The sequence below is a fragment of the Rhamphochromis sp. 'chilingali' genome, assembly GCF_963969265.1.
Source record: "Rhamphochromis sp. 'chilingali' genome assembly, chromosome: 12".
NCBI classification, from domain to species: Eukaryota; Metazoa; Chordata; class Actinopteri; order Cichliformes; family Cichlidae; genus Rhamphochromis; species Rhamphochromis sp. 'chilingali'.
Window position 1 is genome coordinate 7,733,931 of NC_137939.1, and position 24,455 is coordinate 7,758,385.

Here is a 24,455-nt window from a genome sequence, read left to right on the forward strand (position 1 = left end):
AAAAGCGCTGTCTATCTGTTCAATGTAGGCTACTATTCTCGGAGAGAGAAAGCAAGAGAGAAAGGGAGAAAATAATAACCTCCAAGAATCGGGTATTCCCGTCTTTCACCTTCCTCGACCAGCGGCCAGGAGGGGAGCGGCCTTCACGGTGGGAATGTGCTGCTACAACAGCCCCGCGTCCTACTTTTTGTGAATGTAAATGCACATGTAGTGTCAAGTCTGTAGCCTGTTTACCCACCTAGGATTCAAGAGGAATCTACATATGTGTATATAAATGTATGTTTGTATGACAGCGTGTGTGCACATGTATAGGCCGTATGTAGGTTATAAAAGCCGAGCCTGACAGCGGGTGTAGCTTTTTCACCTGCAAGAAACGTGGATACATTTCGAGGGATTTTCACGTCTTTGGTCACGTTTTCTTTTTCTGTTATTTTGCCCCCCTCCTATTTTTTTTTGTAATTATTTCCCCCCTCTCTCTTTTGAAGGGATTCATCGGAGTCGAGCCAGAAATTAAGAAAAAAAGTCTATCGGTGCGCAGTTTTGGAGGCTTGGTGGTGATGTGAGGGGCTGATAAAACATTTCAGCAACAAAAGCGAGGGGCAGAGAGAGAGAAGGCCCTTTGGAGGAGAAAACAGCAAGGAACAGCCATCACATATAAGGAGGACAAATCGGAGGGGGGATACTGGATCATTTCGGATTTGGAGGTGGCGAGGGATCAAGACGAAAAGACAACCGCAGTGAGTTTGGGGCTGATTTGATGCAGAGAATGAAAAAGAGCCGGGTGACGACGGAAGAAGCGAGAATGCCACACATGTAGCTCGTTTGGGTGTAAATATTATTTTCCTTACAGCTGTCCTGCTGGGTCCCCGACGAAGACAGCCGTCGGGGAGACAGAAAAATAGATATAGAGTCTAAGTATACACCCATGGAAATGTTTGTCATGAAAAGCGACGTGGTAACGAGCGGCGCTACAGCACAGGCGAGCTTTGCGGACACGCCGAGTTCGGCTCCTTGTCACGGGCAGCTGTGAGACGCAAGACCCGGGCTTTTGGAGATGCAAATTAGGCTGTTTTTTTCTGCCTCCGTTTGAGGTGAACCGCCGTTTTTGGGTCTTATAGTGGACATTGTGGATTACAAGTCTTTATCTTACACGGCTGAAGGGGGGGGGGGGGTTGGAAAGAGTTTGGAAAAACGAAACACAAACTACTGCATATAAAAGGGAAAAGCCCGAGCCGGATTCAGCAAACTGAGAAGGCGGCCTCCGTGTCGTCAGCAACAGTATCCTGCCCTTTCTCTGACAGCAAAATACGCGTTACGGACTTTAAATCTCTACACAGGGGCGCCACGGACCTTAAACGGTGTAAATGTGGGTAACGTTGCTGCCAAATCCGCGGGTCAAACGAGGCATCTAGACTAGTTTATCTGATTTATTTTTCTTTCTACATTACCCCCCCACCTTCCCTTCCCCCTCCACTACCACCTCCTCTACTTCTTCTTCCACCACCTCTTCCTCCTCCCCTGGACCCCCTTTTTTCTTTTTTCTTGCGGGAAGATGGGTTGTTTGGGCAACAGTAAGACCGAAGACCAGAGAAATGAGGAGAAGGCTCAAAGAGAAGCAAACAAAAAGATAGAGAAGCAGCTCCAAAAGGACAAACAGATCTACAGAGCAACACACAGACTACTACTTCTAGGTGAGTTTGACACATTTTTACAGATCTTATGTGCTTGCTGCTTTACAGACAAGGCCTCTGTTTGCAAAACTTTCTGGGATGTTGTTTTGGGAAACATTGTCAACAGTGACTTTGCTCTTGCATAAGGCCAAAAATGCAATACGGTGCTGGGTTTTTGGCATGTTGCTGTCAGACTGTCATTCTGCAATGCTAACTCCCCAAACCTGCTGTAGCACAGCCCATTGGCTGGTTTTAGAGTATGCAGTGAGGCAAACCTGTAAGGTGGGGTAAACTGCTTGCAGTGGTTAAAGGATTAACGAGCACCAACATCAATCAGAACCAGCCTGTCCTAATTGATCATTAAGTAATGTATGTTTGTTCTTTAACACTTTTTCTTTTTCAGTTGTATTAAACTGGGACTTTGCAGCATGCTGAACAGTGCTCATTTCTAGCACTAAGCATGCATGCAGGCCTCAAATTTGCCAAACTAACAGAAGCTTTACATCACATGCCAGTTTGTGGGTGTGTTGCCCAAACATAAGATAATGTGACTCAAAGAAAAGCACACCAAAACTTGGTTAATGAAGAAATGAATATGTGTAAGACTCAACATGTGGTTGTGTGAGTGAAATTTAGGTGGGCTGGGTCTCTTTCATTATATAAGAGTGTTTTTTGTTTCCTGCAAAGCTCTCATCTGTACCCTCCTCGTATATCCATTCACAGGGTTTTGACTTCTAAGAATTTGCGGCGGACCCTTGGGGGAGGGGGTCAATTTGTTTTGAACATATCACTATTGAGGGTGGATATTGTATGACATGTCACTACTTGCATTAGGGAGGAAGTTGTGATGACTTTTGGAAAGGAGAAGGACAAAACAAATATACCTTCTGTAATTTTTAGGTCTTTCAGATCTAAAATATCAGCTTGATTTAAATGCGACCCTTAAAGGAAACTTTTTTAAGGGTGAGCAAAGGTAAGTAAGCATAAAAAAGGGACACTCAGTTCACACCTGCTACTAGACCTTGTGTTAGCTTTGTTGGTAATAAGATGATCTCTGCAGCTTGACAGGCAGTAAATTGACCAAAAAGAGTCTACGAGTTAAAGCTGGACACACAACCTAACCGATTCTTCAGCATTTGTAGTGTCGGTTTGTATTGTAGCCTAGCTAAAACACAAATGTTGACCATCTATTGGCAGAGCAAAATTTTGAGCATGCGTGCCCACAAGGTTTAAATTTGCAGATCATTTATGTGTTTTGCTCAGTATGCTTTTGATTGGATTAACCACCCAGTCTAAAGCCTTAATAGGTCCATGTTAACGAGACCTGTTAAATAAGACACAATGGGTGAAGGGTAGCAGTACAAAAAGACTACTGGATTGCTCTGTGCTTATACTGGTCAACCCCACAAGCTAGCTTTTCTGTCAGAACACTGCAGGGTGCCCCAGATGCAGTTCAGCTCTTGTCCATCATGATACTACATCAGATGAACAGTCATGCTTCCTGACGTGGAATCCACCACATTTTGCTGCACACCATTAATCCTGTAAATTACTACATTTTAATTTGGCATCTTTGTCAGACTTCATTATAAAAAAGCATCCTAAATTCTCAGGGTGTTAATGTAAACAGGTTTTAGATGCCACATTGCATGTGAAGCAATATTTAATGAGTTTGCCATGACAAAAACAATTGCATCTTTAATGCTACCACAGTATTTGCAAAACAAAGGAACAAGCATTTTCTTTTTGTTTTTTGTTTGTTTGGTTTTTTTGTTTTGTTTTTTTAAATGCTGTGTTAGCGTACAACTATATTAGCAGCTAATCTGATGTTTTAGTTTAAGCAATGTTGCAAGAGTTTCAGTGCTGATGACTTCTGTGGCTGTGAAGGGCCTAATGGCAGTTTAGATTTCATGTTTCTGCAGGTTCTCTGTCATCCAGATCATGGTTGTCTTGAATGCTTGAAAAGAACATAACTGGGCTTTAAGTTTATCCAAGAGGCTTCTTTACTTCCAAAATGACTGACAGTCCCAGGTATTGAACCCTTAGTTGGGGTTGTCTCTTTGGAGATGGTCCTTGACCCAACGTTGATCATGTGGAATCTCGGATGATCAGTAGTGTTAAAAAAAATAAAAGGGCATGGGTCATTCTGTCACTGGGGGCATGGTATGAAATTTCTTATATCATATCTCCCACCCCACCATCATGTGAGCTATTGAGGTCACCTGAGGCAAAGTGTGAGTGGGGATTGTAATGCCTGGGAAGGACTGTTGAGACTGTGTTGTAGGTCGTGATAGCTGGTGTTCAACAATGAACAAATCAAAGTGGACCTAGGTGGCCTCTTTCACTCCCCTGTCAAACCGTCCGTCTTGGATGAAAATGTGAACCCTGGTGTCCTTCTCCTTTAGGTAAAAGTGTACAGCTGAGTCTTGAGCTGGCTCTCCTATGTTGTGTTAAACATTTGTAAGGTGGTTGTTTGGTTTGTCCTGTTTAAAGGTCCAAGTATTCCTGACTGCACTGCATACACTATGCTGTTTAGCTTATATATGTGTGTGTGTGTGTGTGTGTGTGTGTTGTCCTAGGGATGAACCAGTTTTGGTCTGAGGGTGTTACTCAGCTTGAAGTGCACTGGGATGTTATGTTTGGAGCAAAATCTTGATTTTCTTCAACAATCCTGCCACATAATGGACCAAAGTATTGTTCTATCATTCTGTTTCTGGCTGGTTGATGTCTGACATTCTGGTGTATCTTCTCTGATTTAATGTGATAGAACTGCCAATGTTAAAGGGTCTACTGACTCGCCTCTGTCAGTGCGCCCCAGGGTGGCTGTGGCTACAATGTAGCTTGCCATCACCAGTGTGTGAATGGGTGGATGACTGGATATGTAAAGCGCTTTGGGGTCCTTAGGGACTAGTAAAGCGCTATATAAATACAGGCCATTTACCATTTACTAGCAGATATGCTCACTGTGGACATGTGGCGGCAAAAGTTCCCTTTTTTTTTTTTTTTTTTTTTTTTAAGGCCATTGTTAAGGTGTTAAAGTCAGTCGGGATTTTCATTTTGGATAATACTCATTTGGCTATATATGACCTACTTTTTAAAATCATTTGTGTGGTTAACATTCTCCAAACTAAAGTGTACTTTAGTATTTGTCCTTATTTTATTGCTTCACAATGTAGTCTGGTAAAAGACGGGTAATGGGCAGAGAAGGAGGGAGCACTGTGACACGAGGTCATCAGTTATCGTCGAGCTCATGATGTTACGAGTTCATGATATATACTGTAGCAAGCTGAGCCATCAAAATGCACAAGTCCCAGACTTGTGTGGCTTCTCTGTGCTTGACTAACAGTTGCACTTCATTGCTGGGAATCGCAGCCTAAACTGGTGCAAACTGTCAGATGATGCTAATGTAAAGCTGACTAAGTTATTTTTTTTACTTTAGACTTCGTCTTTTTACCTTGGAAATGTATTTAGTTAACTTTTTTTTTTTCATTCGTCCAAAGTAGGACAGAAAGGGAGAAAAGAGCCCTAAGATAAATGACATCTGTACAAACATGCCACTTATTACGCCTTTAACTTTACTTTGAAATATTCAGTATTGCTGTAATACTGTAGAATGCCAAAATAAGTTTTACATGTAATTATGTATTTAGACATTTACTTCAACAGTCACTCATCATGTCAAGCAATAGTTAAAAAAAATCACCTAATAAATATTTAATCTTCTAGATATTAAATAATCAAACAAACTGATGTACTTGTGGCTTTGTGCTTCAGTCTGTTTTAAGCTTTACCTTAAGTACGTTAGGTTTTTTGTTTGTTTGTTTTTTGGGGGGGGTGTAACTTACATTTGTCTTTATTTAATTCAAGGTAAATTTAATTTTACCTTAATGTAAGTGAACACCAGAAATAACTAAGATGACAAAGACAAGACTGCTGTTTCAGGCCTCTTTTTTTTTTTTTTTTTTTTTTTAAATTTATATAAATAGGCCTGAAATGGGAAAAGCATACATCTTGGTGTACATTGGGTCTTGTAACTAAATTTGCTCATTCCTCATGTAGCCTTGCATGCTGTAGGTTTGACATTACAGGGCAAAAACTGAGTTTCATTCTTATAGCAGTTCCAAGCAATTCATCTGGCAACCTGCAGCTTACCACTAACGGCCCGGTAGTGCTGCATGCTATCAATTTCAGTCTGTTAAAATAGAAATGAGAAACGAAAATGAATAACACACATATACAATATTACACAGTAAGGTTCAGGCTCAGATAAAGTGACGACAAGCGTATTGTTGACATCTGAATACAAACACAAAAAACCCTAATTGGATTTAATTTATGTATTTATTTTTTAACAATTCAAATTTTTCATGCAGTATCTTAGGAGAATTGTGATATGTTATACTTTTAGCTAGTCTTAGTCTAACTGAGAGCATGGTGTCGAGATCAGGACTCTGTGGGGGGTTACAGCATCTGTTGATGGACCCCTTGTTCTTGTCAGATGGTTCTTGGTGCTGGCTTTTTTTTGGGGGGGGGACTCATTGTGATGCTGCAGAATGAAGTCTCCCATCCCGGGTGATATTGAATGATCAGAATATTCCTCTTGTGTGCACACCTTAACATGTTTTCTCCCCAGGACACACAAATGGGCTTTCGAATTGTTTTGGGGCTTTTTTTTTTTTTTTTTTTTTTTTTTCTGTATTTTGTCATAGTTGCTTAAAGGGTAAGAGATTGTAGGGGCAGACACAACAAGATGTTATACTTTATTCAAAATTAAACCATTATTTGAAGTAGTTTAAAAAGGAATCTCAAGGTCTTCTTTTGTTCTCTGGCCCCTTGGATAATAATCTAGTGTTGTGCTTTATTGGTGGCCTTATTTGCACTTGTTCTCACACCTCTGTGACCTCATAGTAATGTCACCGGTGCGAACATGCCTGTAACAGCGGGCACTGCACTAATTGTCAGTTTGCAGGCAACTTATTCAGTCAAACCCATAACAGTTTGGGACCTTTAACCTTGTAGTGAGCTACAGTGCTTGTGTCCACATAAAGGAAGTTGTACTTACACTGTAAACTGGTATTTCAGATAAACACCCATTTTATCCCAACACTGAGTGCATGTAAGTGTATCAGTAAGGTACATAATCCATTTTCACTTTTTCTCTCTCAGGAGCTGGAGAGTCGGGAAAGAGCACCATAGTGAAACAGATGAGGATCCTACATGTCAACGGCTTCAATGCAGAGTGAGTACTAGAGTGAGGCTGAGAATGAGCAGCATTCTGCTGAGTGCTCTTTTAAGTCTGAGGCTCATGTTGGCTTGTGGGTTTGAAGACTTTTATCCCAGGCTGAATCTACATCTCCTCCTCAGCGCCACAGAGACCCCTGTAAGAGTTTCTGTCAATGGTCATAAGTTTCTAATGAAACAAGTATACCTCTTTGCAACTACTTTGACCTAGCAACAGCCAGCAACCACTTGCCAACCATTTGGCAAATTTACACTTTTTGCTACCAACTGGAGGTTTCCAAGGGGTCGCTGACCAGCCTGCAGGCTTTTCACTGTGAAGAGAACTGACTATATAGTGGGATACTTTGTCAACTTTTAGTAGACCTAACTTGTATTGATTCAGTTGTAAAATGGTGCAATAGAATCCTAAAGGTAGTTTCATCTTCTACTATATAGCCCTGGAGCATTGAAGTAATTTATTTATTAATTTATTGATATGCTAGTATTGGCAGAAATTAGACATTTTTTGATTTGGTTAAAAGCGATTATTTAGTGAGCTAATTCTCTGTAAAGACATTATGATGCCACTTAGCTCACTCATTGTTGACCACCTCTGGTCGAAGCTAAATTGACTGCTATGACTGGGCCTAGTTTAAGTTTTGAAATCTGCCCAGGTAAGGAGAAGCGTGCATGTAAGGGTAAGGTGCTCCAAGCCGGCTTAAAGAACTGACAGTCAGTACCCTAAAAACTGCTCACCTACAAGTAAAATTAAGCCAGCTTTGTGATAAATGATTCCAATAATTTGCTGTTCTCCAGTGCCTCAACTGCTAGCTCCACCATGTTGAAGAGTAGTTAGCAATGCTGCTCATTTTAAGATCAGGGTAGTGGCACTCTTGCAAGAGATCTCCAGGGCAGAAGTCCGTCTGAACACCAGACAAAATAGAGAGAAGGCTGAATGATATGAAAGACCACTAGATCAGTGTCCTGGTCAGCTTTCCGATAGGAGAACATGAGATGGGAGTTGGAGCTAGCTAGCCAGCAGCTGAACTTTTATAGTACTTGCACAAGTTTCTGTCAGGGTCTCCTAAGGTCACTCCAACGGTGACCAACAATATAACTGATAGTTGTTCCCTCTGATGGATTGGAGTGGGGGTGGGGGGTTGAACTGAATCACCAAGCATACTTGGTTGAGGGTTAATCTAGCTGAGTGGTCTAACAAATTAAACCCTCTGTGTGAAAACTCTAAAGACTACCCTTGTGTTGCATTTCTTCCCCCCCTCCTCAGTGTTTTTGGGAGCACATCTTTAACTTTTGCTTAACCAGTTTCAGGAGTAAAATAAGATGTTTGTATTGGTCTGGTGGTGGTCATGTATTGATAAGATGGAAGTATCTTTGCGAGGTTAGGCTAGATTTTCAGCACTTAAGGCGAACTTGGGCATATGACCCAGTGTGTGACTCCACAACACAGAACAGTGTGTGTCAGTGTGTCTGTCTCTGCTTGCATGGGTGAGATCTGTCTTCATTAAGAAACAAATCCGTAGAGTGCCATTGGAGTCATAAATGTGACTCGTGTTTATTGAGACCTGTATGGCTCATTCCTGTCCTCAGATGCAGTAAACTGGAGGATTTTCATGTTAGGTTTATTGTCTGTGTATGTCTGATCAGACGTCACCTTTGGAATTAATCACCTTCATCAATGAAGGTCTCTTTAAACCAAAACGGTGTTCCAGAACGGACTTCACATGACAAGCATAATAATGTGCTTTAATTTGCCTGCATCCTCAGGCAGGACATAATATACTGATTTGAGCCTTAAAGGGTTCAATAAGGCCTGTGATAAAAAGAATTTTGGGGTGAATGGATTGAGTGTTGTGGCATCATGGTAATGTCAGAGTAATTGTCTCGTGACCGGAAGACTGGCAGTTCCAATTGCCGGCGTGATTTGGGAAATAGATGAATGGATGACTCATCTCTCCATATTCTTTGAACAAACGTGACTTAGCTGCCCTTGGGCAAGGCATTTGGAACTGGAAAGTAGGCAAAAATGAGGACTGGGGTATTTGGGACATTTTTATTGAGGGGGAGGGGCAGATGATGGGCCTTAAAGTTGAATCAAAGCAGTTCATTTTATTATTATCCCCCCACCCCCTTGGCAATGAAACCAACACAGCAAGCTTAAAAATGGGCTGAAGTGAGACTTCTATACAGTCTTCATGTTAACTTAATGTGGCTTCTTACAACTTACTGAATTTCAGTTTCATACAAGTCTGTTTTTTTTCTCTTTTTTGGGGGGGACTTTGCTGGCCCCGTTCTGGCCACCACCCCTCATGTTTGACACCCCTGGTATAGATGGCCAGTTGATTATTAATTAATCCATGTTATGCAACACACTAGAGTACAGAATGTTATTGATATTGATTTCAAACCCTCTTTAGATGGGCTATCATCCACCTAAACGCTTTTCTTTTTTGTTGAACACATGTTTTTTGGATGCAATCACTGTAGCACATATTGCATATATGTTACATCTTTAAGTCCATCTCTCTCTAACCATACAGAGGGAAGCAGTCTCTCTGGAGAGATCACACAACCATGTGACAGTCTTCATTGACTATCAGTTTAAAAATGTAAATGTGCCTTCCCAGTTCCCCTCATAACCTCTTCCTCTTCCCCCCCCCCCCCCCCAATTTTATTTTTCTTTTCTTCCCAGTTACCTCACATGTGGTTTGTTGTAAAATATGTTTTTGTTTTTCTTTCACCACAAAGACTGAGTGCCAGAAATGCCAAGTTACTGAAGCTAGTGAACAGACGTTAGCTTTTGGTGTCATGGCTTTGGCTGTATACATACATTTGTGGCTGTTAAGTGTAGATAAGTTTGTAAAGGGGACCGTTTCACCCTTGTCACTGACATGGAGCTATTGTAAACACAATGTACTGTTGTCCTGGCAGGCTCAAGGTGAAAGATAGACTAACTGGCTCTCTGGTTGCCTTTTATTAGAAACATTTTTTTTGTCAGTCCAAATGTCTCAAACACACAGCTATCATTTACAGCAGACAGACATAATTTCGCTAGCATGCATGTCAATGAAGGTCTGTTTACCCATACAGACCAAAAACAAACCTAATACAGTGGACTGTAATGCACCCGGTCAGGGTAAGAGGGACCTCTAACACTTTTTTTCTTTTTTCTTTTTTTCTCCAAGCTTCATTAAAATGATACTTTATAGCAAAACTAAACATGTTTTTGATGTAAATATAGTGGTTTGAAGAGAGGCAGAGTTGCAGTGCAAGCTGTGAGAATGGCTGTTTTCTTTCAGTGGATGTGAAGTTGCTTTTGTATCATGCAGTTTTGTCTGTTTGACAAAATGTCACCGACTGGTTCAAAAAACAAATGTAATCATTCTGTCACCATTAGCCTTAAATTATTTTTTAACGCTAAATTATGTCTTGTCTTTTTATTTACTCTATTTTGCTCCCTCTTAACAGTTTCAGATTATTGCTGTTTTATGGTTAATTTGTGGTCTCAATGTATTGCAGGTTAAATGCTAAACATTAATATCCAAAATCTTTAGGATATTAACTTTTTCTATATATAACAAATCACCTGGAGACAAAAGTAGAACTCGTTTTACATGTTTTGAGCACTTCATCTCAGTCAAACAGTTTTTATATGCATGCACTTTTTTTCCTGTTCTGAAGACATTTGCAGTATTTCTGCGATTTACTGCTTCTCATTGAACATTTTCTGTTTCAGAGAGAAGAAGCAGAAAATCCAGGACATTAAGAATAATATTAAAGAGGCTATCGAGGTAAGTGTGCTGTTGGTGGTTTAGTAGCAGCTTAGACAAATGCGGCCGTAACCTGTCGTGTTGTCTTATTGTTTTTCTTTGGGTTTCTTTTCTACAGACCATAGTAACAGCTATGAGTACCCTAACCCCACCTGTCCAGTTGGCATGTCCTGAAAACCAGTGCCGGATTGAATACATCCTCAACTTTGTCAATCAGAAAGACTTTGATTTTCCATCTGTGAGTAGCAATATATCACCAAATACATATCAACCCACACTTTGACATGTAGCTTTCTTTAAGTAATTTATTTAGCGGTTTTTCTTGTTTGCCTTGCTTTGATCTTCAGAACTGTTTTATAATGACAGTAATTTTCCAGCTTTACTCTTTCAAATTGAACTCATGGCTCACGTTTTCATAGTTCATTGCCCCAGTTTATGTTCTACTAAGAATTGTAGAGTTGACCTTATATACTTGTTTGAGTTTGTTGGGTTGCTTCAGAAATTGGGATAGATGTGTAAGGTACATTTTAGGACTTTTATTATTTAAATTTGTGTTATTATTTTTAAAGTCTGTATAATGGATCTGTAGCAGGGCCATGGCCTTTTCAGCTGTGTGTTTGTACTTCAGTAGATCATGGTAGGAATTACTCCCAGTGTCACAGGTGAGGATCTCTTGAAACAGGTAAAGACTGTGTCCAGAGACTGTTATAGACACTGGGGTTTACTAATGAATCCACTGGTAATGTCTGTGTGGGTTTGGTATTCTCAGCGGGATATTTCCATTGACTAATTGTCTATCCCAAGAGATGAAGGTTTGCACAATACCTACACTAATATGATTATAGCAGTTTAAGGTGAAACAGTGGTATTCTTTTTGGGAGTCTTTGTCCGTCTTGAAAATGTGTATGTTAAGACAACTGACACTTGGTATGCCGCCATGCACTGGTGGTGTAGTAGTTAGCACTGCACTGCAGTGCTGGAGCTCAGCAGCATTTGCAAAAGTCTGAGGGCTAGTGCAATGCATGGGAAGTAAGTTATGCACTCAACACTAAAATGTTAGTGTGGACATTAGTCAGTGTTTATCTACAGCCACCTGTTGGGCTTGAGGTTTCAGGTCACTCAGTCTTGTATGACTTTTTCAAGAAGAAGCTTTTGTTACTTCTGTTTATTTTGAATAAAGTTCATAAATGATAAATAGGGGTGGGAAATATTGAAACTAAAGGGGCAGCTGTGTTTCAGTCAAGTAACGATCCTCACCAGACACCCATTTATTTACATAGTGGCACTGAGCTCACACTCTTACCCTGAGTGATTTGTAGTTTGTAAGCAGACAGCAAATCTAACTCTGCAACAATTCATTAAGACAAATCAGCTGTCAGAGGACTCAAATCTGAGAGATTTAACCTACGAGCCACTCTCGTCAACCACTAAATCACCCCGCTGCCCAATGAATTCCATGCATTCTGAGCTGTTGGGAAGCAATTATTTGTTTATGGTCGTTTTACTTGTTTGGTTGGATGACTTGTTTATGACAAGCATGGCATAGTTTCCAAGTTATAAAACATGATGGTGAAAAGTGTGTGTGGTGGTGAGCGTCATAGGCACATCATCACTTCCAGTCAGGACTGTGACATTATTAATTTATCTCGAAATGAAGACTAATGGTAAATCAGGATGAAACGGGAATCAGTTTGCAGGAAGTCAGTTGCTTTTAAACTGGCTTTAACAGTGCCCTTGTGCGCCTGCCACTATAAATGTTTAGGTTAGATTTCATTTTTAATTTAAAGGAGGGAGTATTACAGTTAATTCAGCAAGCAGAGTGCTGGTAAAGTTGTAAAGAGCTACGAGGACGGACGTGCCCCCACGTGACGCATGCAGGTTTGTGAACAGGTGAATTCCAACATTAATAGTTTAAAGCAGTTTACCACGGTCAAACCGGTTTAGGACTTTAATGGAGACGAGGAATTGAATCCAGTGCAGATTGAAAATGATTGGAGATCCTTATTTTTGTCAGGTACATTATTGTAGACTGCCTGCTGGATGATTGGGATAAGATAAGTCCAACCCATTTACTTTTCCATTACATGATGACTTGAGGGCTGCACTAATTGTTACCAAGTCAGATTTCTTAACTTTAACTGAGTTTATGGAATGAGTGTTTCATTTGTAAAATGTGAAGAGCAAATTTTGTTTGCAATTTGAATCACACATTTGTTAATGTCTCATCTCTGCAGCCCATAGTGTAAATTAATAGAGGAATGTGCCGTTGACTTGCTGTCTAAGTAAATATTGGATGACTTCCTACATATGGCTACACACAGCAAATTCCAGTGTTTATGTGCAACACAGCCATTTGTCTATTGCCCACTCTAGTACACTATGTAGATTTTGGTAAACACTTTAAATTTCAAATTCAAATGGTAAATGGCCTGTATTTATATAGCGCTTTACTAGTCCCTAAGGACCCCAAAGCGCTTTACATATCCAGTCATCCACCCATTCACACACACACATTCACACACTGGTGATGGCAAGCCACATTGTAGCCACAGCCACCCTGGGGCGCACTGATAGAGGCGAGGCTGCCGGACACTGGCGCCACCGGGCCCTCTGACCACCACCAGTAGGCAACGGGTGAAGTGTCTTGCCCAAGGACACAACGACCGAGACTGCCCAAGCCGGGGCTCGAACCGGCAACCTTCCGATTACAAGGCGAACTCCCAACTCTTGAGCCACAATCGCCCCAAATGTATAAATCAAGCACCTAGCCATGCAGTCTGACTTTATAAACACTGCTGAAAGAGCCAGTCTAAAGAGTTTGCTGAATTCGAGCATGGTGCTATATTAGGGATAGTACTGTTGCAGCAAATCAGTTCATGAAATCTCTTCCCTCCTAGATATTCCACCATGAACTCGAAGTAGTATTATTGCAAAGTCAAAGTGTTTAGAAACCACAGCAACTCTGCTTCAAAGTGGCAGAGCAGGGTCGTCAAGTCCTGAGGCTCTAACACTCCGCTGACTCAGTAACAGCCAAACTCTGGCATTAACATCAGCACACAAACTGTGCACCAGGAGCTACATGGCATGGGTTTCCAAGGCTGAACAGCTCCTGTAGGTGTAAAGTGTAGGTGACTCAATACCTTTGTTCCTGTAGTGTAGGAGAAACCAGATATATTTGACCTGCATTTGTTTAGTTTATAGATGAGCTAAAAATGGCTCTGCACATAGAAAATACCTTTTGAGTCACTGCAGTTGGTCTGCTCTTAATTCCCCCCCCCCCCCCAACTTTTTTATTTTCATTAAATGAGTGCATCAAATTTGATTTTTTTTCTTAGTTTAGCAACTAGCTGCAGTTATTGATCAAACAGTCACATATTTCATATCACAATCTAGTGATGCCTAGAAATCTGCAGTAAGAGAAGCAGCATCTCTCATATTAAATGTCAATATCACAGCACAGATGCTGGTATTTAAAAAAAAAAAAAAAAAAATGTAAATGAGCAATATAATGAATTTGGCTGTAATGAAGGAGAATATACTATATGTGTTTAGAGTGGGCATCTAAATCGGCAGAAAAACTAGTTGTGCTGTTTGTGTTAAGTTATTTTGGGGTGATATGTCAGCAATAACAGGTGTTACCACCTTACAGCCACAAGTAAATTTCAGTAGCTTCAGTGCATATAGCTACACACACACACGGGGAACACGCTGTTGTACATGAGGAAAACCTCCCTGATCAGGAATGTGGAGACACAGGGTTTTGTCAAAATGCTCAACAGTGTGCTCATAGGGATTGGAAGACTCTAAGGAAATCAAACTTGTTCCTTTTTAAATCTAGGAGCAGAGTCACCTGACTAATGGCCATGTTTCTGTGACATTGATGAGAGGTTCAGGAGCAGCAGACCGAATGATCCATTTTTAAAAACTGTGCTAAATATGTATTGCGTGTTTTTTAAGGATGAAGGGTTTGGATGCTGCAGTTATAAAATGGTCCTTTTTATAGCAATGATTCTCATAGTGTTGCCACTTCATTTCGTAAAATCTACTGTAAGCCTGAGCAACAGTTCAAACATCAACTCCACCTTCACAAAGCTTGCACCCTTTCAGTTTTTGATGTTATTAAAGAAGCGACAAGTCGGCTTTGTTACTGGCTTCACATAGTGGCTGGTGGTGTACCGGAGTGCTTGACATTGCCTAATGTTTCTTCATGTATGTTAATGGAGTGGACAAAATATTGGGAACATGCCGTGTAATGCAATCCAGCACACCACCAGCCACCATGAAGCCAGTTAAGAAGCATGCATGTACAATGCTCCGGACAGTTCAAGTCAGGTTTAACGGGTGTGCTCAAAGTGGTCAGTGAGTGACACACAGAGGTGGTGTTGTTGCTGTTGTTTCTGCAACTTTTTACTTCCTTAAAATGAAATCGGCAAAGGTGTTAAGAGTGCAAAAAAGATAAATGCTTCATTGATTTGATATCTGCATGTCACAAAGTCTCTGTCTGCTGTGAGGAATCTGCACCCTTATTTACCTTTTTAAAGATGTGCACACAGACATCGCCCAGGCACAACGTACACTGCATATGGTGTCAACAGAAACGCTGGGCAGGAGGTGCCCTCACATACACATCATGGACAACAGACAGCCCTGTGCTTTTTCTTCCCCCCTGTTTCATGTCATGTTCAGTGTAACATGCACAAGGAATACACACAATCGCCTACTTTGAAACATGTTTAAGCACATGAGCTGTTGCTCAATCCTGTTTAATCATGCAGTGGTTCTAATGTTGTCTCGCATTTCCACTGCAGTGACACAGAACTTGTTTTTTGTAATTTCATGATAAACATGATTACTAACAATGTCCAACTTTTGCTGATGCTTCAATTCTCCTGTTCTGCCTGTATGATTCATCTCCTCCCCTCCCCCCCCCCCCCCCCCCCCCCCCCTCCCTCCCCAAATCTTCTTGTTCTCAGGAGTTTTACGATCACGCAAAGACACTGTGGCAAGACGAAGGTGTCCGGGCTTGCTATGAGAGATCCAATGAGTACCAGCTAATCGACTGTGCACAGTAGTAAGTAACTTAAGTTCAACTTCATGGTGACGTGATTTATAAATGTGAGGATTCTGTGAGGGATAACTTCTAGTTTTTATTGATACTGTGCATGTGGTGCCATTTTGTGTGGTTATCTTATAGTTGGTGTAGTTTTAATTGTCTTTTTTATTTATTGTTTTGTTTGCTTAGATTACTAGTAATAAGCTTCTGTAACTCAGAGGCAAATGTTGTGTACTTGGGGCATCCTAGAAGTTGCATAGCAGAGCGGCTCCTTTCAGCTTGAGATGGTGTCAGGTCCTGCTGGAAGCCGGTTACAAGCAGGATGAACAGTTGCATTATTGACAAAGAAGTAGAGACTGAAGTATGTTTTCGTATTTGTTCTAATACTTCCGGTTTTATGACTAAAGCATAAGTAGGGTGAAATCTGGGGTAGACATGCTCATCCTGATCCCAGCATGTGCGCTACTAAGCGGTTTCATGGCAGGTAAGGCATACTAGTTGGGTTTTTTCAATTCATGACTCCTATATGGCAATGAGACCGTGTATTATAGAAAAGTGCATTTTACCTTAATTTCCTTAAATCTGGCTAAATTATTTCCTTAGATTAAATGACAACTAAGGACTCAAAACTAGATGATAGCAATGTGAGCCCTAGCCTCGTCAATCCGGTTGTTAAGTGATGATGTATGAACCCTGCTTCCAGGTCCAAACTACTCTGCGTTTATTAAGGCTGTTTTTGGTTTGGGTTTTGGTTTGTATCTTATTCAATGTCATCTGAGCAAGCCCCCCAAAACAAAAAATTCAGTGATCACTGTCGACCTCTGTCACTTTTATTACCACTATTCATTTTTAAAGCTCAGCTTTTAAAACCTTATGATGTAACTAAAGCCCCATGCAGTAGTATATTAATGACCAACCTCATATTTTGAATGGATTATCTCAGTTGTTCTCCTGACTGAAGTTTAGTCTGTTTACAGCTTCCTGATATGCAATTGCATTTATCCCTAACCATCGGGAACCATCACATGATCTTCTATTGAGTGGAAAAAAGTTGGCATTCATCTTCCAACTTTAGTGTACTAATGTGTTTATATTATGCAAATCATAGCTGTGTAGCTAGCAGTGACATAGAACAACATTATATACCAGCTAGCCCAACTTCAGTAACCCTGCAAACATTGTTGTTTAGTTTTGTCTTCATTTTTGTCGGCTGTGATAGCAGAGCTGTAAGTTTTAATTTTTTCAGAAATCTCAATCCATGGTTTCCATCTGTAGCTCTGTTATGGTGAATGCCTGGATGTTAAACCTAATTGTTACACCTGGTAGAGCAGTCACATTGATCATTTTATTAAAGAGGAAAGAATTTAGGCAAAATTGTAACTCTGTGATGCTGCTATATTTGTTTAAAGTGTAGCTTGGACCCAGAAACGGCTAATAATATCAGACTTAAAGACCGGATAGTATGAATGCTCTTGCTCCCTAAGAGATTGCCAAAAAATCTACTCGTTAGGGAAGCACTATGCACCCTACATAATATTAACTGTGCTTTAAAAAAGATTTAAAAACTAAATGCAATGAGATCCAGAGTTTATTTCCCATCAAGAGGAGAAAGCTCATAGGTAATATCGGCATATACCACCTCTACATACAGTTATGGACTTCAATACTGTAACCGGTGCTCATACTCGAGTTTGAGATGAACAACTCAACCAAATGTTTTGACTTGACTGTGACACGTTTGTTTTGAGTCTTAACAAAGACTTGATTCTGTTTTTCTGAACCCTTCTCCATACCCTCACCACACACTGCATGTTTTCAACAACACACACTGACTCAAAGTTCAGGAAAAGAGGTAAAGTAGCTAGTCTATAAACAAAGTTGCATGAAGCTCTAATTTAAAATCAACCCAGCAGATAGAAACGCCCTCCTTCTGTTTCCTCTCATTTTCCCAATGTGCGGGCACCAACGCACCCTTACACATGTAAATGACGAGTGTGGTCGTATGTGAAAATGCTGGCATGCAATTGTGTAGTGGAGAAGATTAGATTTGACGATGCTGATTCAGTGCATTAATGAGGGAAAACTAGCTAGAAATCATCTCGATTAGGAGTAAGTCCGACAATATCAAAGCTCTTCAGCATAAAGGGAAACGAGTCTCTTGCTGAATTAAGACTGATACAGTGCATCACTATTATTAAAACAGCTTAGTCTTCGAGTGGTGTTTCTAAACATGCAGTTTTCATGTCCTGATAAACACTGAAATAAAACTTAAAGGGTCATATTTTTGGGATACATTAAATACCTGTGGACTTCTAAAAATCACTGACGAGACTTGGAGCACTCTGCATCTGCTACAAATAAAAACAGCAAAGTTATCATAACCTGTCAGGAGTATGGAGTCATCCTAACAAAGGTGGATGACTTTTAAAAGGGAGCTGAGACAGGAGTCACTGGTTGAAATCTTAAAATCTGGATGTGCATACGTTAAGTGATTAAGGGGGGGGTCCTAAATGTACTTTTTATGGGTCAGAGTTGTCCAGTTTATATTTTTTTTTCCAAACAAAAGCAGGTAAAACCACAAAGAAAATGTATAGTGAAGGAGTCGTGTAACAGCTGCAGTTTGCAGGGTTTGGGAGCAAACATGGCGGAGGCTGAGTCATCTACAGATCAGAGGATGCTTAGAGGAGGGGGGGGTGATGTTTGAGGAGGATACCTTCGCTGCTCAGCTCTTGACTATGACCCTGTAGTCTTGACTGTTTTTTTTACTAATAAATCCATCCTGGTGAATAATGCATCCGGTCATTGAGAACTTTAGATCGGTTTGATCTTTAAAAAGTTGATTTCCTCACTCAAGTGGTACAGTCCAGTCTGTGATCCCTCCTCCTTCCTCCTTGCACACAACACAAACTCATCCTGCTCTTTCTTTCCTTCTCTCCTCCTTTTTTCCCCTTTCTCCATCAGTCTGTCTTCTTTCTGGTGCTACTCCAGCTGCACGAGATTGGGTGCTGATAGACTATTAATAGTGCCTGTGGTTGGGTCTCCATGGTAACCGTGCTGCAGGCCAGGGCGCTGGGGAGCTATTTTTGAAATCTGCTCTGTAATGTCAGACAGACGCCACTACACCTTCATTCTGTCTCTCTCCTTCTGTTTCTTTACCTCTTCCACTCTTGTGTGTGTGTGTGCTCTCATCTTACCTTCTGGACACTTTTTTTTTTTTTTTTTTTTTTTTTTTTCTCCCCCCTCTTTCTTTCTTCCCTCTCCGGATGGGGCTGGTGGTTGCTCGGACCTTCAAAGAATCCCAAAGATTCTCTCACTGTCCACTTCCTCTTCCTGTTTCCTAGTTCATCCATGTCTTCCATGATATATTGATGACCTGCTGTCATTGGCAAGATGTTTGAGTGCTGCCTGCGGCTTGTTCTGACCTTTAACATAGCACTTCTTGGTCATCCTTTTTACTCAAATGTGAAATAATTGCAGATGTTGCAGGAGGCCCACCTTCTCTTGCAAATGAGGAAAAAGCTACATTAAATACTATACATATTAAAACTACTGAATGCACTGTACTCTTCTCCATAAGATCTTAGTTTCCTCAAGCTGGGTGTAACCTGAATCTATCGTCTTCTGCCCTTTGAGTTGTCATGATCACTTGTAGCTATGCTCACTCCCTGCTTTCACATTGACTCATTTTGGCATACTGGACAACAGCTTCAGTGTTTTCCCTGCATATTGAGTGAGCAGTGAGGATGCTTCTACCTTCAAGGTCATCTGCTGTAGAAAAATACAATTAAATTCAAAAGTTGGTTTTATTGGTATCTCTCTCTATTGGAGACTTTAAGTCTCAGTATGTCGGGCTCAAAACCACACGGACAGCCTCTCTGGCAAACTGGTTTTGTATTTCATATAATACCACAGCTGTGGCGATGTACATGAGAGATGATACTTAAGTGTTGCTGGAGGAAAAAGTGCACAGTCATGCCTGGTATTATACCAGTGTTGGTTTTTTTTTTTGGGGTTTTTTTTTTTTGTCTCATTTGACTCCTTGAGCACACCTGTACAAGTCTTACAAATATGAAACCACTGTGTGGTCTATAGTATTACTTCGGTAACTGTTCTCTTGCCTTTTGTGTCTCTCGTCTTTTCAGCTTTCTAGACAAGATCGACATTGTGAAACAGAGTGACTACACTCCAACAGATCAGGTGGGTGAACTTCTTCCACTACAAAGTTAATAATATCCTACATTTAACTATACAACTATTTCCCCTGAATAGTATTTTATGAGGAAGGGACTTTAACATTTTGGTCCCTGTCACATATTAAAGTTATGCTTTTGCTCCTTTGGTGCCAAACTCAAATGTGTTATATCCTCTTATTTTTCACTTTGAAATTCAGTATATTGTCCAAATATTCCATATGTTGGATTTGTATCTTGTGAGTGTTTCTCCAGGTTTGTCACTCTAATCTGGCACATAAAAGCCTTGTTGTTACATTGTGTCACTCCTGTTCACCAGGATTTGCTGAGGTGCAGAGTACTGACTTCAGGGATCTTTGAGACGAGATTCCAAGTGGACAAAGTTAATTTCCAGTAAGTAAAAAAAGGGTGGAGAGTAACAGTTTCTTTCAAAGGTAATCTACAGTGTCTGAGGATATAAACACAAATCAGCTGTACATATGCATTTTCTCCACATGATGGCAGCATTTTCCATGTTTACATTTATATCTGTACAGTATGTTTGATGTCGGCGGTCAAAGGGATGAGCGCAGGAAATGGATTCAGTGCTTTAATGGTAAGTGGTGTTTATTTCCTCTCACTTCCCTTGACTCGTATCCTTTTCTCTCACGGTGTCTGATTTATCGCTGTTCCTCCCTCTTCCTCAGACGTAACAGCCATCATCTTTGTGGTGGCCAGTAGCAGTTACAACATGGTGATCCGAGAGGACAATCAGACCAACCGTTTACAGGAGGCTCTCAACCTCTTCAAGAATATCTGGAACAACAGGTGAGGAAAGACGCCAAACCTGTCATCCTGTGGACTTGTGGTTTGTTTTGTATTGAATCCCGAGATTAAGTTGACAGCATAGGAAATCAGAAAGCCTTCGCAGCACTTCAGCCTCTCAAGGGTAGGCAAGTTATTTATCAAACATGGTTTCGAAGCTAGAACACTTTGAGCAAGTCCTAAGCGAACTGTTATCTGCTGGCCCCTGTTATGGCTTATTTTGGCTGACTGAACTTTGTCTTTTCACACTTGGAAACAGTTTTATATTTCAGTGTGATCTTATTTCAGTCTCTCGTCTTCCTCAGGTGGCTGCGGACCATTTCTGTCATCTTGTTCCTAAATAAACAGGACCTGCTTGCAGAGAAGGTGTTGGCAGGGAAGTCCAAAATCGAAGAATACTTCCCAGAATTTGCTCGCTACACCACACCTGATGATGGTGAGCTGCCTTATTACAGCATCTGATTTTGAGCTCTGTCTGTGTGTGTGTGTGTGTGTGTGTGTGTTAAGATTAAGTACAATAAATTATACCGACGTGAAAACACATTTTTATTTTCATCAATGAAATTTATCATTTAAAAAAATGGAAAATTCGATGCAACAACTCATCCAGAAATTTGAAAGGATACCTTTGATATCATTCACCACAAGGGGTCATCCTGGATACACCTAGAAGATTTTTGTAGTGAAGCGCTTGCTCTGTGAGGTGGAAAGCTTCTTTTTACGTCTTACACATTCTGCTATAGAGTTGTAGTGCCTCCTTACTAGTTGTTGCATTGTCATGTTTAAATTGTCTACCTGTGAAATTGCATATGGTGAGAAGTTAGTCACTGGCCTCTGTCTCCTCTTACAGCGACGCCAGAACCTGGAGAAGATCCGCGTGTTACAAGGGCAAAGTACTTCATCAGAGATGAGTTCCTGGTAAGTGCGTAGCTGTCTTTCATGGGATTTGTTTTTAAATGTATGCAGTGGAGGGGCGGGGGTTATGCTTTAATAAAATTTGGAGACGTTTCTGCTGCACAAAAGTTGTTTAGCTGCTTTGTAACTTTTCCTTTCTTCTACAGAGGATCAGCACAGCAAGTGGAGATGGAAGGCACTACTGTTACCCCCATTTCACCTGCGCCGTCGACACAGAGAACATCCGCCGCGTCTTTAATGACTGTCGAGACATCATCCAGCGGATGCACCTGCGGCAGTACGAGCTGTTGTGATGGGAGAGGAAAGGTGTTAGGCCAAAAAGATAAAACCAGATCGGACTATGGAAGACGAAAAAGAAATCCCTGAACCTGCGTCTCTGAACTCTTCTGCAGAAGTATGAGAGCTCTTGTGACACAACAGGGGCCAAAACACACACTTATAGTAAACACGCCGTGAACCCAGAAATTCCCCTGATGCAAACTCTCTACCTGATGCAGAATTTTTGACGGATGGGTTTGAGGGGCTTACACGTAAAACAGACTTCAGTCTTGACTTTCAGCCATACTCCCAGCTCCTCACCTTTCGACATAATGTTATCGTCACGTTACCTTCACCTTCCTAAAAACAGAAAAAAAGTGGCCCAGTCCGGACTGAGTTTCCTGCAGCGAGGGTTGGAGCTGCAGCTTGAGTTTTGTTCGTTTTGGTTTTTTTGGGGGGGGGGGGGTTTCTCCCCTGATTGGGCTGAAAACTAAGAGCTACTACTTCAGTGCAATTGGGAAAGAGATGAATTACTGCAAATGGAGAATGAATATATCACAGCAGATCAACTGAACACTGTATTTAAGAGAGACAAAAAACAAAAAAAACAAGCACTGTGCTCAGGACTTTGACTCAAACCATGTACACCAAACCTTCCTTTCACTTAGAGACATCTTTAAATCCAGTGGCTCTGCTTGCGCACACACAACACATCTCACCTGCTTTTTACTGGACTGCACAACAGGGGGGTCAATCTGGCAACGCACGTACCTGCTCGCATTTCGTTGAGATGCCGGCTATTTATCTGGGTCGGTGCTTTTTGAGATTAAACGGGCGAAGCTCAGCCGAGCCCAGAGGAGCAGCGTTACCACAGACTTAACCAGACCACGGGTGTGTTGGTGAGACGTCACTCGAGCAGGTGTTCACTAAAACGGGATGGGAGCCAACTGCGATTTGAGTTTCTCTGATGGGAGGTGTCGGCCGTGATTGACCGGGGCGCCAGCGGCTTCTCTACAGAACTGTTTAGCCACCTGACTTTGTCTTGTTGGTATCGGAGCATCACGTGAGGAGGATATATTGAGTTTAAAACAAAAAGAACCAGAAATGCCAACTTCTATGGGACTTTCAATAGAGGGCGACGGGCATCCTTCAACAGTACAGTACCATATAAGTTAAAGAGAACTCTCATCCTGTTATACAGTCTCCACAGCTGTTTTTCTCTGTGTAGACTTTTGTGCCATTGTGCCCTGTGCGCTCTTTCTTTATCTCAACTCTTTGTCATCCTTTTGTCACCCGTTCTCTACACGTTCTCCATCTTTCGCCCACCCTCTTCACCGCCACCTTTTCCATTTGCACTTTTACCTTCCTGGCAGTGGTCTTTCATTTTAAAGAGAAAATAAGATATATTAATCTTGGAATATTAAAAACACAACAAAATGGGACTTTTTTCTGCCCCCACCTGTGTGCTTGCACCTCCCTGCCATTCCTCCCTCCACCATTCCTCCTCTCCTCCCTTGTATGTCTGTCTTTACTTTACTGCTGAACTATTATTCTTGTACAGACTGTAAAATGTATTATTTTGTACAACTTTATTGAGGAAAAAACTTTTAGAAGATCCCTGTGCCTTGATCACGACTGTACGTGTGTAATGAGCTAAAGTGGGTGTCATACTGCGCTGTATAGCTTGGCCAATCCTCTCCCTGCCTCCCTCGCTCTTACATTCTCTCCCTTTCTTTATCCCCACCTCTCTCTTTCTCAGTCTTTCTTTCTCCTCTCCTTTCCTTGGAGATGGTGGATGACCATTTGTAGCTTTAGTAGAGTTTTGTTTTTTGGGGTGGTTGGGTTTTTGTTTTTTGGTTGTGTGTTTTTTTTTTTTTTTTGTTTTTTTTTTTTGTTTTTTTTTTTTTTTTGTTTGTTTTTTTTTTTTCTTGGGTTATTTTTGGGGGTTTTTTCCACCCTTTTCCTTCCAGCCCATCTTTATGATTTAATGTCTTTTTTTTTTCTTTTTTTTTGATCCATATACCCCCAAAAAGATAAATATGAAATCTATATGGGTTCTAAAGTATTTTATTAGAATCAAATGAACCTTGACAAATTGTACACTTGATGGTGTGCATATTGCTATAACTTAATCCTTTCAACTGAAGTTGTTTGGGATTTTTTTTTTTTTTTCTTCCACCACACACTGAAGGGTTATAAGTGGGAGGTGACAGATGCAAAACATTGCTTGTTTCTACACAAATCGTTCTTGTTTTTGCAAAAAAAGAAAAAATGGCCAAAAAAAGAACATTTTGTTTTTCTTTTCTGCTGAGGGGGGAGGGGGTCCTCCTGCCTAGCCTTGCACAGCAGAGGCAGCCTGTACAGTATTAGCATCTCTCATTTCAGTGCCCTAGTCTCATTTAATGTGTACATCAAATATGGGTCTACTTTCTGAAAAGGAGCTCTATGAAATAAAGAATTTTTTTTTCTTTTTTTTTTTTTTTTTTTTTTTTTTTTTTTGGTGCAAACAGCAACTGCTTTGTCATGTTTTTGTCATTACACTCTACGCAACTCAGGG

The 24,455-nt window shown here is 40.9% G+C and overlaps 1 protein-coding gene across 4 annotated transcripts; it reads left to right on the forward strand.

Annotated features, from left to right (window-relative positions):
• Positions 1–24,362, forward strand: gnas (GNAS complex locus). Of its 4 annotated transcripts, none has more exons than XM_080899333.1 (14): positions 1–148; positions 486–1,366; positions 1,553–1,691; positions 6,837–6,909; positions 10,645–10,699; positions 10,797–10,916; positions 15,652–15,749; positions 19,874–19,928; positions 20,241–20,314; positions 20,458–20,516; positions 20,608–20,728; positions 21,031–21,161; positions 21,576–21,643; positions 21,787–24,362. In XM_080899333.1, exons 3-14 carry the CDS (start codon positions 1,553–1,555, stop codon positions 21,931–21,933), a joined length of 1,140 nt encoding a protein of 379 aa, XP_080755459.1. In that variant the 5' UTR covers positions 1–148; positions 486–1,366; the 3' UTR covers positions 21,934–24,362. The 4 variants fall into 4 exon arrangements, with proteins under 4 accessions (XP_080755459.1, XP_080755461.1, XP_080755460.1 ...); XM_080899335.1 differs by having other exon boundaries at positions 486–737; XM_080899334.1 differs by having other exon boundaries at positions 6–276; positions 486–1,691.
• The last annotated feature ends 93 nt before the right edge of the window (positions 24,363–24,455 follow it).